At 41.5% G+C, this 12288-nt stretch overlaps 1 protein-coding gene across 1 annotated transcript in view; it reads left to right on the forward strand.

Annotated features, from left to right (window-relative positions):
• The first annotated feature begins 6807 nt into the window (after positions 1 to 6807).
• Positions 6808 to 12288, forward strand: part of LOC145412192 (uncharacterized) — a 397305-nt gene continuing 391824 nt past the window's right edge. The window contains exons 1-2 of the mRNA XM_080282120.1: positions 6808 to 6895; positions 8365 to 8491. Of these exons, the coding sequence (XP_080138246.1) occupies positions 6808 to 6895; positions 8365 to 8491 (215 nt within the window). The remainder of the gene's footprint in view (positions 6896 to 8364; positions 8492 to 12288) is intronic.

Raw genomic sequence — 12288 nt, forward strand, 5'->3', positions numbered from 1 at the left:
TTAAAACATTGATAGCTGACCCCCTTCCAGCTCGATTTTTCCCCTTATTCTTTGCTTCCCCAGAATTTTATTGAATTTAGGACAGACATCGCGTAGGGAAGGGGTTCGTGAAGGCTGTATCCAAGGTCCTTTTTCTCGTCGGTAAAGAGGTTTCCGATTTCCTCTTCCTTAGCGATTTATTTTTGGATATGGCTGATTTCTCTCAATCTGTATGTTATTTATGCTAGGTATGTGGTACGGGAGTGACTTAAACAACACAGAGGAGGATAGTAAGAAGTAATGAGCAAAATAATAGCTTACGGAGAGGTGTTAGGGAACTTCCTTATCGCTGAGACTACGGTTGCCAGTCCGCCCGTACGATGTCTCTCTGTAATACTGAATAACATCGCATGGAGTAATGGTGCATAAATGCGATATCGGAGTGACCCTCTGACTGCGACTTACAGCCTTTGTATTCTGTTCTGACGTGAGTAACATTGTATGATAAGCAAAAAAAATAAGGTTTAGCATTTTAATGGCAAAAAACCTACGGATGCAGATATAAGCACCGATCGGATATAAACTGACTAATAACAAGACAGTCGTATCCTATCATTTATAAAGGCACCAACCCGCATGCCTGAGTCAGCCTTGGTCACCTCATGGCGTATCTCCACGCTGCTCGATCTCTGACAGCCTCTCTATTCAGTTCTTTATCTCTGAGTTCACACCCTATGTCCCTTTCCCATATTTCTTTTTTTTTTTTTTTGCCTGCTGCTCACAACCCTACCCCAACGTTCACACCTCTCACCTTCTGCACACATTGTCATCCTCCATCTCTCATCATACTCAGTCCGTCTCAGTCTTCCCCTCGTTATCACAACACCAATACATTTAATTTCCATCCTTCCTCTCAACTCTTCAATCGCAATCCTAGCCCCTCAGGCCTCGCATTAAAGGATGCACTACACATCCATCTAATCATTGTCATTTGTGTACATTCGAGCCTCCGAATATCCTCTTCCTTTACAGCCTGGGCCTCACCGCCACACAGCATTACACTGCTAACACATGCAGCATACAAAAACGTCTTACCACGGAGGAAGAGCCTTCTCAGTGTCATGAGAAGCAAGAGCTCCCCGAACTTTCTCCAACCACTCGTTACCATAGACACGGAGCTAAGCTCCAGCCCCTCCCCCAGCACATAACATGTCCTCCAAATAGCAAAACTTTTCCACACGCTCTATAGACTCTCCAGCCAGATCAGTTCTTTCACGCCTGATAGTCTCTACATGCTCTCCCCGACACACCGCACATACGTAATCAGCATTATTTCGCAATCTGCCTCTAATACCACTATATAATTATCTTTTGCACCCACTTATCACACACGCTGCACAGGATGGAGTTACTTCCCACACCCTTGTGGCAAACAGCACATGACCGCACTCCCTCTGCTCTGACAGTACCTCCACCAACCCTAAATATAATCACTTTATTAAAATCCACATTTACTCTCAAACCCTTGTGCCCCATTACGCCTCTCCAGTTCCTAAATCTTTCGTCTGCCTCCCTTTCATTCTCTGCAGTCAACACCAAATCATTAGTAAACAAGATCTCTCGAGGGTAGACAGTGAACGATAACTTAAGACACTCATTAATGCAATATCCAACGCACACCAAACCTTCCAGAATATTAGGTAGTAGTTTGATAAATGACTTATTTCCAAACCTATCTCTAATGAGGCTATTTTCGGCCTAATTCCATATAATTTTGATAATGAAAGAGAATTCCCGATAGTCTGAGGCATCCAATGGTCTCCTAACGAACCCTTCCTCTTTAAAATACACACATAGGCTGATTCATAAGATCAACATTAGTTCAATCTGCTCAACACAGAGAAACGCATACAGGTACTGAAGGCTATCAAGCTTTACCCTCGTTCTGTTAATTATAAAGCACTTCCTAAAGCGATCTTTGTATGCGGCATGTATTAAGGGTGTAATACTGTATGGTAGTGAGACCTGGCCTGTAAAGGAGGAGGATATTCGTAAGCTCAAATGTACAGAAATGTCATTGAGTAGGTGGGTGTGCAGTGCGTCATTGAATGCGAGGCCTGGGGGGGCAAGGCTTACGATTGAAGAGGTGAGAGGAAGGATGGGACTGGAGTGTATTGATGCTGTGATGATGAGGGGATGATTGAGATGCTCTTGGCATATTGAGAGGATTGGGTGCGGAAGGTGGAAATTATGAAAGTCGGGGTACTGCTGCGAGAGTCAGTCCGATAAAGACCTGAAACGAGGTCTTAGAGTGTGGCCTCAGTGATAAAGGGACCGCATAGGCAGGCTGCCAGAGATCGGGTAGCGTGGAGAGCTGCCATTAGGTGACCAGGGCCGTCGCATGGAAGCATATTGGAGTCCTTATAAACGAGACAATACTACGAGACGATTAAGACTACCACAGTTATCCCAGTAAAACACACAACAGCCAAAGGGACAACAGGTTACAAGCCTTACCACTGTTATATATCGCGGTCCTTTGGGTTTACGACCAGTTAAACCATGGGACTTAACATCGACATTAAAATCAGTATCTATAATAACCATCACAATAGCATCAAAACGTCACGAGCAGCAACAACGATAAAAATAACAAGCAAAATACCATCAACACCATCAACAACACAAGGAGCACTAATGCAAGATCGTTATTATCATCATTATTTTCACGATCATCATCATAATCATTCATACCTTTTTTACACGCTAATTTTAGGTAAGGTAGGGTCCAGAGAGAGAGAGAGAGAGAGAGAGAGAGAGAGAGAGAGTTAAAAATGCTAATCAAAGTCTCCCCAGCTGAATGGGTCACACTTTCATTCACACACCATTCATTATTTGGTCAGTTAATCTAATATTTAACACCTGCTCTCATTCTTGTTAGTGCCGCCAACAAACACGTGATTCTGTCAAGGTTGTGAAACTTCTGCTAAACACTGACGCTGTCCAGGTTCATATGTTGCCAACTGTACCTTATCTATCCACTTTCTTGGCCTACGACCCCTTCTTCCACCGTCAAACTCGTTCAGATATCCCCTTGTTACCACTCTATTACCACCCGTTTTCTCCATATGACCATACCATCTAAGAACACTTCAACTCTGGTTCCCACAGACTTCCACACTCACATCTTTTACGGATGGCATTATTCCTTGTCCCTTGCACTCTGTCCCTACTCACACATATCCCACTGATCTTACTCTTGACTCCCTTTTCATGACACACCGCAGACCTACAGTTACTGAAGTAGGCGCTAAAATTTCTTCATGGAAACCTCTTGCAGCTGCCACACTTAGACCTTTGTTTCATATCAAGGCCTTCATAGCACCAGCCACTTGCCTTCCCTGTGCCACTCTACTTTCCACTTCCTTTACAAATTTCTCTCTCTTATATCTCTGCACCCTGGTGCTTAAACTCTCTCACCAGGTCAAGTCTTTCTCCATTCACTGCAGGGTCAAACACTGAAAGTCAGAGTATGGTAATGAAAAAAAGAAAAAATGTTGGGAAGTAGTCATGTAGTGATGAACCGAAGCATCTTCCCCGCTTATAATCTGCAGGGTGACCATTCCCAACCCTTCAACTATCGGCAATTACTTTAACATCCTTATCTCAAAAGTTTTCGAGTCAATTCTTAATAGAAAAATTTTAAAGCATCTCTCCTGTCACAACCTTCTTTGTGATCGTCAGTATGGGTTCCGTCAGGGACGTTCCATTGGCGATCTTCTCACCTACCTTTCAGACTCCTGGTCATCCTCCTTTCGGGACTTTGGCGAAAGCTTTGCCATTGCACTTGACATCTCTAAGGCTTTCGATCGAGTCTGGCATAAAACTTTAATTTCCAAACTGCCCTCTTACAGTTTCTATCCTTCTATCTGTGCCTTCATCTACAGCTTCCTTTCTGGTGGTTCTATAGCCACTGTTGTAGACGGCCATCGTTCTTCTCCTAGATCTATCAACAGTGGTGTTCCTCAGGGCTCTGTCCTATCACCAACTCTCTTCCTTTTATTCATCAGTGACCTTCTAAGCTGTACATCTAACCCTATCCACTCTTATGCTGATGACTCCACCCTTCATCTTTCCATTCGGTTCCCGCAACGTCCATCTCAGCAGTTACTTCAACAAACAAGGGATGAGGCTATGGCACACCTAATGTCTGACTTGGCTCGTATCTCTGACTGGGGTAAAAATAATCTTGTTGTTTTTAATGCATCAAAGACTCAGTTTTTACACCTATCAACCCGACAAAATCTTCCACAGGTATACCCACCAATGTTTAATACTATTCAGCTTAATCCTGCATCATCCATGAACATGCTTGGGGTTTCATTTACTCGGGACTTATCTTGGAAAGATCATATTGCATCTCTTGTAAAATCTGCTGCCAAGAGATTAGGTGTGCTAAGCCGACTCGGTTCCTTCTTTACCCCTGCACAATTGTTGACTCTATACAGGGTTTTTTTTTCGCCCCTGTGTGGAATACAGCTCTCATGTGTGGGGAGGCTCCCCACATACAGCTCATCTCAATAGGGTGGAGTCAAAGGCTTTTCGTCTCATTAACTCTCCTCTTACTGACTCCCTTCAACCTCTGTCTCTTCGTCGTACTGTTGCATCTTTATCTCTTTTCTATCGCTACTTCAATGGTAACTGCTTCTCTGAACTGTCTGCATGCATTCCTCCACCTCTACGACGGGCGTGTAGCACCCGTCTAGCAGCAAACTCTCACCCCTTTTCTGTCCAACTTTCTAATGCAAGAGTTAACCATTACTCCCAGTCCTTCATTTATGCAATAGGTCAACTCTGGAACTGTCTCCCTCTGTCTGTATTTCCTGCTTCCTATGATCTCCAGTCTTTCAAACGCAGTGTGTCCAGGCATCTGGAAATGATCGGATCTTGAATATGGCTCTCTCTTGTATTTTGTTTGTCTCTTGGAAGGAACAACAATTGCGGGCTCGCGGCCTTTGGTTCCTTCTTCCTCGCATTAAAAAAAAAAAAAAGTTTACTGCGTGATTGGTCGCTCAGCTTCGAGACTGATGAGCAATGTGTAGGTCAGTTACTCGCTGACCATGTGAAAGCCCCTTAATAATGAACCTTTGATCATGTCCTGTGCTCTGGACGTTTGGCTAATTGCTCTAAATCGAATTGTTTCATATATACCTGACCCACAGCCCACCCTCCAAGTTTGGTTCATATCGGATCAAAAGTGTTCCAGGTGATCTTACTCTGTGACCAAATATTCTGAAGCTAAAATAATTTGATCCCTCAGTAATCTAAATCCTCCCACCAAGTTTGTTCGAAACGGAATTAAATTTATTTGAGTTTGGCCATGTGGAGAGGATGGAGAGTGACGGACTGACAAGAAGAGTGTATGTGAGTGAGATGGAGGGGGGGGGAGGGAGGGGGAGGCCAAGGATGAGATGGAGGGATGGAGTGGAGAGGTATATGAGAGAAGGGGGTGTGAGCTGGTAGCAGGGCAGTGCAATGCCGGGAGACAAGGCGACGTGGAGGCGATTTGTCTCTGGCCACCCTTACGGGATTGGGGAGTCTGGCGATAGATAGATAGATAGATAATGGGCCAAATCTTTGACCGTACCTTTTGACCTTTTCTTCGACCGATATTATAAAAATCAGTTCACCTTTTCTTCTCTCATCCCAAGTTTGATCAAAATCGGATAAAAATTTAATTGACCTTGCCCTTGACCTATGACTTTTTTCGGTCAAATAATAATCACCTGTTTCTCTGTCGGTCCTCAGTCAATATGCATGACTTGTATATCATCCTTTAGTTTTCAATAATCTTGCTAACAGACAGACGGACAAGGACACATAGGCAAACCACTTTAAACGTATAACCCCCACGTATTTTCACGAGCAGTGTAATAACAGCAAGAACATAAGAACATAAGAAGAGAGGATAACTGCAGTAGGCCGGTTGGCCCATGCTAGGCAGCTCCTAGAAGAGTAACTGAACTACTAGAATGAGATAAGGATAGCAAAGAAGAAGGCTCTCCCCCGCCCTCCAAACCCTCCAGCCGAAGCCGGCAGGAAAAAGTCAGAAAGAACACCACGCCGTATAGAAAAACTGGCGTGGACATTTTACAGGAAAGTGTGAAAGGAGAATAGAGACTATCATAGTGTAAGAGTAAAGGCAACAGCAGTTAATATCGTTATGGAAGAAAAAAGTGAACAAAATATACGAAAACATATTGATCTAACACATTCTAGTGCAAGAAACACAAAGCCCATAACAATATATATATCTATTAGAGGTTGCAGTAATAATATAGGGTGAAAACTCCTGCTACCTGACATTAATGAGCCGTACAAAGTGTAACTATAAATATCTGCATCAACAAATGTGACTGAAATGGCTGAGAAAAATTCATAGATTTTTCCTAGATACAAGAGACTCATGAATATCCCTTACAAAAGTAGTTAACTCTCTATTTTATGACCACTTAGAATAAGAATTACTAAAGTCTCAAGAATATTGCAAAATACTGACAGCACTCTATGTCACTTCAGAAATGGCAAAATGCTACAGTGTTGGCTGAAAACAATATATGATACTGATGAAGCACTGGTCGGATACGTGGAAAGTTATTATATATCAGTGTCCTGCGTCAATCAGGTGTGAATCTCTTTACATGTAATGACAGAAGTAACTAGGCAACCCTGGTCAAATATTCGTGTGGTGTGGTAGTGTGGTTAGTCATATGTGGTGGTACAATGGAGGGAGGAGGCTGTGGTGAATGTGGTGGGATTGTGGTAGACATGGCTTCCCCTCGTGTCACCCACACCCACACGTACACCCACACCCGCATCGTCATGGGAACACTCATCCTTCTGGCTCTCCTTGCTGGTGAGTTGGCGTTTTGATTGAGTTTACTGAGCCGTGTTCTCTTGGTCAAAGGTGTCTTCGTGTAACTTTTTCATTAGTGATTTGATGCCTATGTTATACCCTAATGTCTGGTACGCTGTTTCTCTTTTTTTAACCCTGTATGGTTTGCATCATTAGTACACAAAAGGATAAAATACATATAATGTATATGGCAGCTGAGAACGAGATGTTATGCATATCCTCAGCTGACCTTACCTATACTGGCTCGCTCCAATATTTAATCAGGAGATAGGCTTAGAGCTAAATCAGGCTAACATATCTGGATTACTATTCCAAGCCGGTTTCCAACGCTAGGGTGTCATAAATTAAACGTCTTGTCCATTTATATTAAACCTATTAAATTCAAGTTTTCCAGCCCTGTTCCTTGCAGTACTTGATGTGTTGCAGTTCCTCGATATTGGGGTGAAATTTTCCAGATATCGAACAACTGCATCTCACCAGAAAAGTTGTTGCATTTTCAGAAATTTGCGAGAAGTCGCTTTAAGTTACGCCTATTACTTTTTCAAAATCTTTCGAACGATGTGGTTAGGTCTCCTGTAACTTTACTAGTTTCAAAGATATGGATTTTCACAAACTTCGAGGCAGTTCAAAACAGTCCTTGTCCCTAGATGATGTTTGGAATGCTTTTCATCTTTTCCGTCATAAACAGCAACCCTATGAGGTATTTCACATGAGCTAGGAATTACCCAATATTTATAACCACACACAATTGGGTTTCCTCTTATTACTTCCATGGATGTGCCCCCAAATATGGAAGCATAGACTCATCAATGTTAAAAAAAAAAAAAAATAAAAGCTGTATTTCTGTGCTCCACCACCCAAGGACATCAATAAGAGGATAAAAATGACTAGATTAATTGTGCTTTATATTTTGCATCATCTGCAGGTACCAACATATTTAATAAAGGACTAGCGGACCTTAACATTCAGGACCACTAGGTTTGTGTGGTATGTAATTTCCCTCTCTCTCTCTCTCTCTCTCTCTCTCTCTCTCTCTCTCTCTCTTGTGTGTGTGTGTGTGTGTGAAAACTCATTCGTGTTCGCTCTAAATCAATATATGAACATAGGCGAGACGTCATGCATGGAGCAGGTAAATAAAGGCCATATATAGAATCCCGACAGATATAGTGATAAAATCTGACGAAAACAAAATAACAAAATTGGTAATAAGTATATATATATAGCGCGTCATCATGGTGAAGGAATTAGACCCTCTGATTAGTTGATTTATTTTTTTAGTGTATTTTAAAATCTGGCTCCAGACGTTTTCATCTTCATTTATCAAAGTGGAGAGAGAGAGAGCTTTGAATGATCTCCTAATCACAACACCTGTTCATTCACTTACAGTCCCTAAGTAGTTGCATAAACAGAAATAATCTACTCTGATTAAAAGTGTTGTTGATATACTTGTCTGCCTGCTTACCTATTAGGAGCGGGTGATGGCGCAACCCAATGCCCCAACAAGACTGAGCTGGACGCGTGCCTGGCCAGGATAGCTCCACAGATGCCCCGCACAGGCCTGCCAGTCAGTAAGGACCAGCTCACCACCATGTGCAGGTAGGAACGTTGCACATTCTATTGCAGGAGTAGAAAATTTCTTGAAAATGTAACCCTGTAGACGCGGCGCACGACTCTGAGGTTGTCATTATCGTACCCTGGCAAACTACCACTCAAAAGTGCATCAGATTTCGTATCATATTATAGACGAATCATATTATTATGCACGAATATATTATACACGAATATTATTATACACGAATCACATGCGTCTTATACACGAAATCAGACACACCTTTGAATGGTAGGTTGTCAGGGTACGATAATGACAACCTCAGAGTCGTGCGCCGCGACTATAGTGATACACACAACATATGTATCTTTACACAGGTGATCGATTACACTGCTCAAAAACAATGTGGTCCGAAGGGTACTGATGGGTGCTCTAAGTATGATTGCTCATGCTACATCCAAATATGAAATCAGATTTTCCCTGTCAGGTTTGGCTTTCTTGTGACGCCGTGTTTATACGTTTGTCATTTAGCATGATCACTGGATACAAAACTGAAAAATTATTTTCTTAAATTAAGCTAAAAAAAATTTCTGTAATTTTAATACAACTTCTTCCCTTGGGAGAGAAAAATCTGACAATGCTGGCAAGATAAAATTTAGTCAGGGCAGCAGAGTGTGCATGTTGAAACATGTTTAGATCTGTTCAGACATGAGCCAAGTTTGTGTGTGTAGAGCAGCTCCAGGTCAGTGTGCTTGTAGGTGGCACAGTGTTAATAGTGTGTGTGTTATTTCTTTCTCCATTTTTTTTTTTTTCACACCAGTGTTGTGTTCATCTAGATGCTTTGTTGCCGCAGAACTGTCTTAATCATTCTTTTTCCATCTTCTACGTATGTGGTGAGTTAACTTTTAAATCCTAGAAACGGAACTTTGCACCATTAGTAAAAAAAAATACTATGAACTTCATTTCGAGTGTAAAGTGGGTGGTCAAGGAAAGAGTTGGGCCCCACACACTTGTTATGTGACATGTGCAAGACATTTCACAGGATTGCTAAACGATTCACGTCACATGCCATTTGCTGTTACAGTGATTTGGAGGGAACCCAAAGATCACACAACAGACTGCTATTTTTGCCTTGTAATTAGAAATGGAATCACTAAAATAAAAAACAAACAGCTTAATGAAATACCCTAATCTACCCTCTGCAATGAGACCAGTTCCCAGCAGTGCTGAACTTCCAGTACCAAATCCTCCAGGGCATGTAACATTAAGTGATGAGAATTCAAACGAAGCTGGAGCGTATCACGAGGAATGAAGTTTCTGATGCAATTCCAGGCTACCTGTTCTACCAATGAACCACATTTACTGTCACAAGGAGAACTAAATTACCTTGTATGACCCTGTTAATGACTTGGGTTTATATAAGAAGCAGGCCGAAGTTTTTGGTAAAAGAGTAAAAAGCTGGAATCTACTGCAGCGTAATATTATAGATTGTTTTTGATGCAGTCGTCATGATGATTTCAAAAGATGCTTCTCTCAAGAGGATGGGCTTGTGTTTTCTAAAGATGTTAATTCAGTCACGGGGACTCTTGGTCATGAACACATTTGGACGAATGGCGCTTGTTCACTGACTCCTCAAAAGTCAGGTTGAAAGCGGTCCTTCAAAACGGAGGTATATTTCCTTCTGTATATATAGCACATGCTGCAAACATGAGTCATACGACAACATGAAGTTGCTTTTAGAAAGAGAGTTGAATGAAATTGAGAAAGCTGCGTGGCAGAGTTTCAAAATGTCTGCTCAAACTTTCTGGGAAAATCACAAGGCCGAAAACTATCCTGCAATAGTGGGTGACCTTCGTAAGTCTTACCAAGCAATTATGTCAGGAAATAATCATTTTTTGGACTCCTGGGCTTTTTTCCAGAAAACCTGAGTGCGGTATGCGATGAACAGGGTGAGCGTTTTCATCAGGACATTTTTAACATGGAAAAGCGTTACCGGGGCAACTGGAACCCCATTTTCCTGGCTGACTACTGTTGAACTCCTAAGAGATACATTCCTGAGACAAAGCATCCCAGAATAACAAATAAGGCTACTTCTTAAACTACAAATTTACCTTTTTTATTATATATATATATATATATATATATATATATATATATATATATATATATATATATATATATATATATATATATATATACACACACACACACACACACAGAGAAAGGGTTTTTAAAAATTTAAATTCATGTCATTCAAAAACCTTACCTGATGAAAAATTTGACAAACATATTTGGATTTAGCCCCCCAAGTATTTTAAGTATCAGATATTATCATGCCTGGGACACGTAAAAAGATTTTTTTGTTTGCCAGTGTTATTTCACAATGATAGTTTTTCCCGCGAGTTTATTCTTCCAAAGGCAAACACTTCTGAATGACAGTTTATTTCACGTGATGTGTAAACTTCATGCTCTACTATGTATTGACAGGAATAGCAGGCATCCTTCCTACCGTTCCTATCATATATAAAGGCTCCAACATGCTTCCATGCGTCGGCCTTGGTCACCTAATGAGGGCTCTCCACGATGCTCGATCTCCGGCACCCTCCCTATTGTGTCCCTTATCCCTGAGGTCACACTCTAAGGATAAGGGACTGAATAGGGAGACTGCCAGAGATCAAGCAGCGTGAAATGTTTTGAGAACTTTGTCAGATGGTTCGTCCAGGGTCTCAGAACGTAAAGATGGGAAAATGTTGAGATAATTTTCGCTCGTGTGTTCTTTTGGTCTTTTGTATGGGTGTCCGATGACTTAAAACAATTAATAGTTTAGGATGAGCAGTAAAAACATTTCAGTGATTTAAACCATCATCATCATCATCATCATCACCGTAATCATCATCATCATCATTATCAGTATCATCATCATCAGTATCAATATCATCTTCATCGTCTTCGTCATCATCATCATCGTTTACTACAGTTCAATATTTACATCATCATCATCATCATCATCATCATCTTATTCAATATCATCACCATTATGATCATCTTCATCATCATCATCATCATTTAACACAGTTCAGTGTTTTATATCATCATCATCATCACCATCATCATCAGTATCACCATCATCATCAGTATCAATATCATCGTCATCATTATCATCATCATCATCATCATCATCGTATTCACTATCATCATCATTATGATCATCATCATAATCATTATCATCATTATTTAATACATTTCACTGTTTCATCATCATCATGATAATCATGATCATTATCATCATCATCATCATCTCATTATTATTTAATACAGTTCAGTATTTCATATCATCACCATGATCGTCATCATCATCATCCAGTCCTTGTAGCACCATCAGGAGTGTACAGACCCATTTCTCTTCTACTGTCGCGATATTCAAGGCGAGGGTGACCAGCCTCGTCCATCCCTGAGTGGGATTATGTGAGCAATAAAATCCAACCGCTCCTCGGATGCACCTTGATGATGGGGGAAGCGGCGGCTGCATCGGTAGAGAGGTGGCCTGCAGTCCAAATGGACCCAGATTCGAATCCCGGCTGCTGCTTGTAACAATACCCCCGCTAATACCAATGCACAATCATTGCACGTATCCAGTATGGACGGTGGGTGCTAGCGCCGAAGTGCTGAACTGTGGAGGTGTATGGTACTGTATGTAGGACGACTGGGCACTGGGAAAAGGCTGTGAAACCCCTGCCCAGAGTCGGACATATAAGGGGAAAAAAAATGTGTGCTTCATCCATTTGGAGTGCCTGAACCCTCTAAACCACAAGGCATCATTTAGTTTTATACTTACCGTAATACA

This window comes from Coenobita brevimanus, chromosome 92 (assembly GCF_032717465.1).
Source record: "Coenobita brevimanus isolate Jiangsu-jjx chromosome 92, ASM3271746v2, whole genome shotgun sequence".
Lineage (NCBI taxonomy): Eukaryota > Metazoa > Arthropoda > Malacostraca > Decapoda > Coenobitidae > Coenobita > Coenobita brevimanus.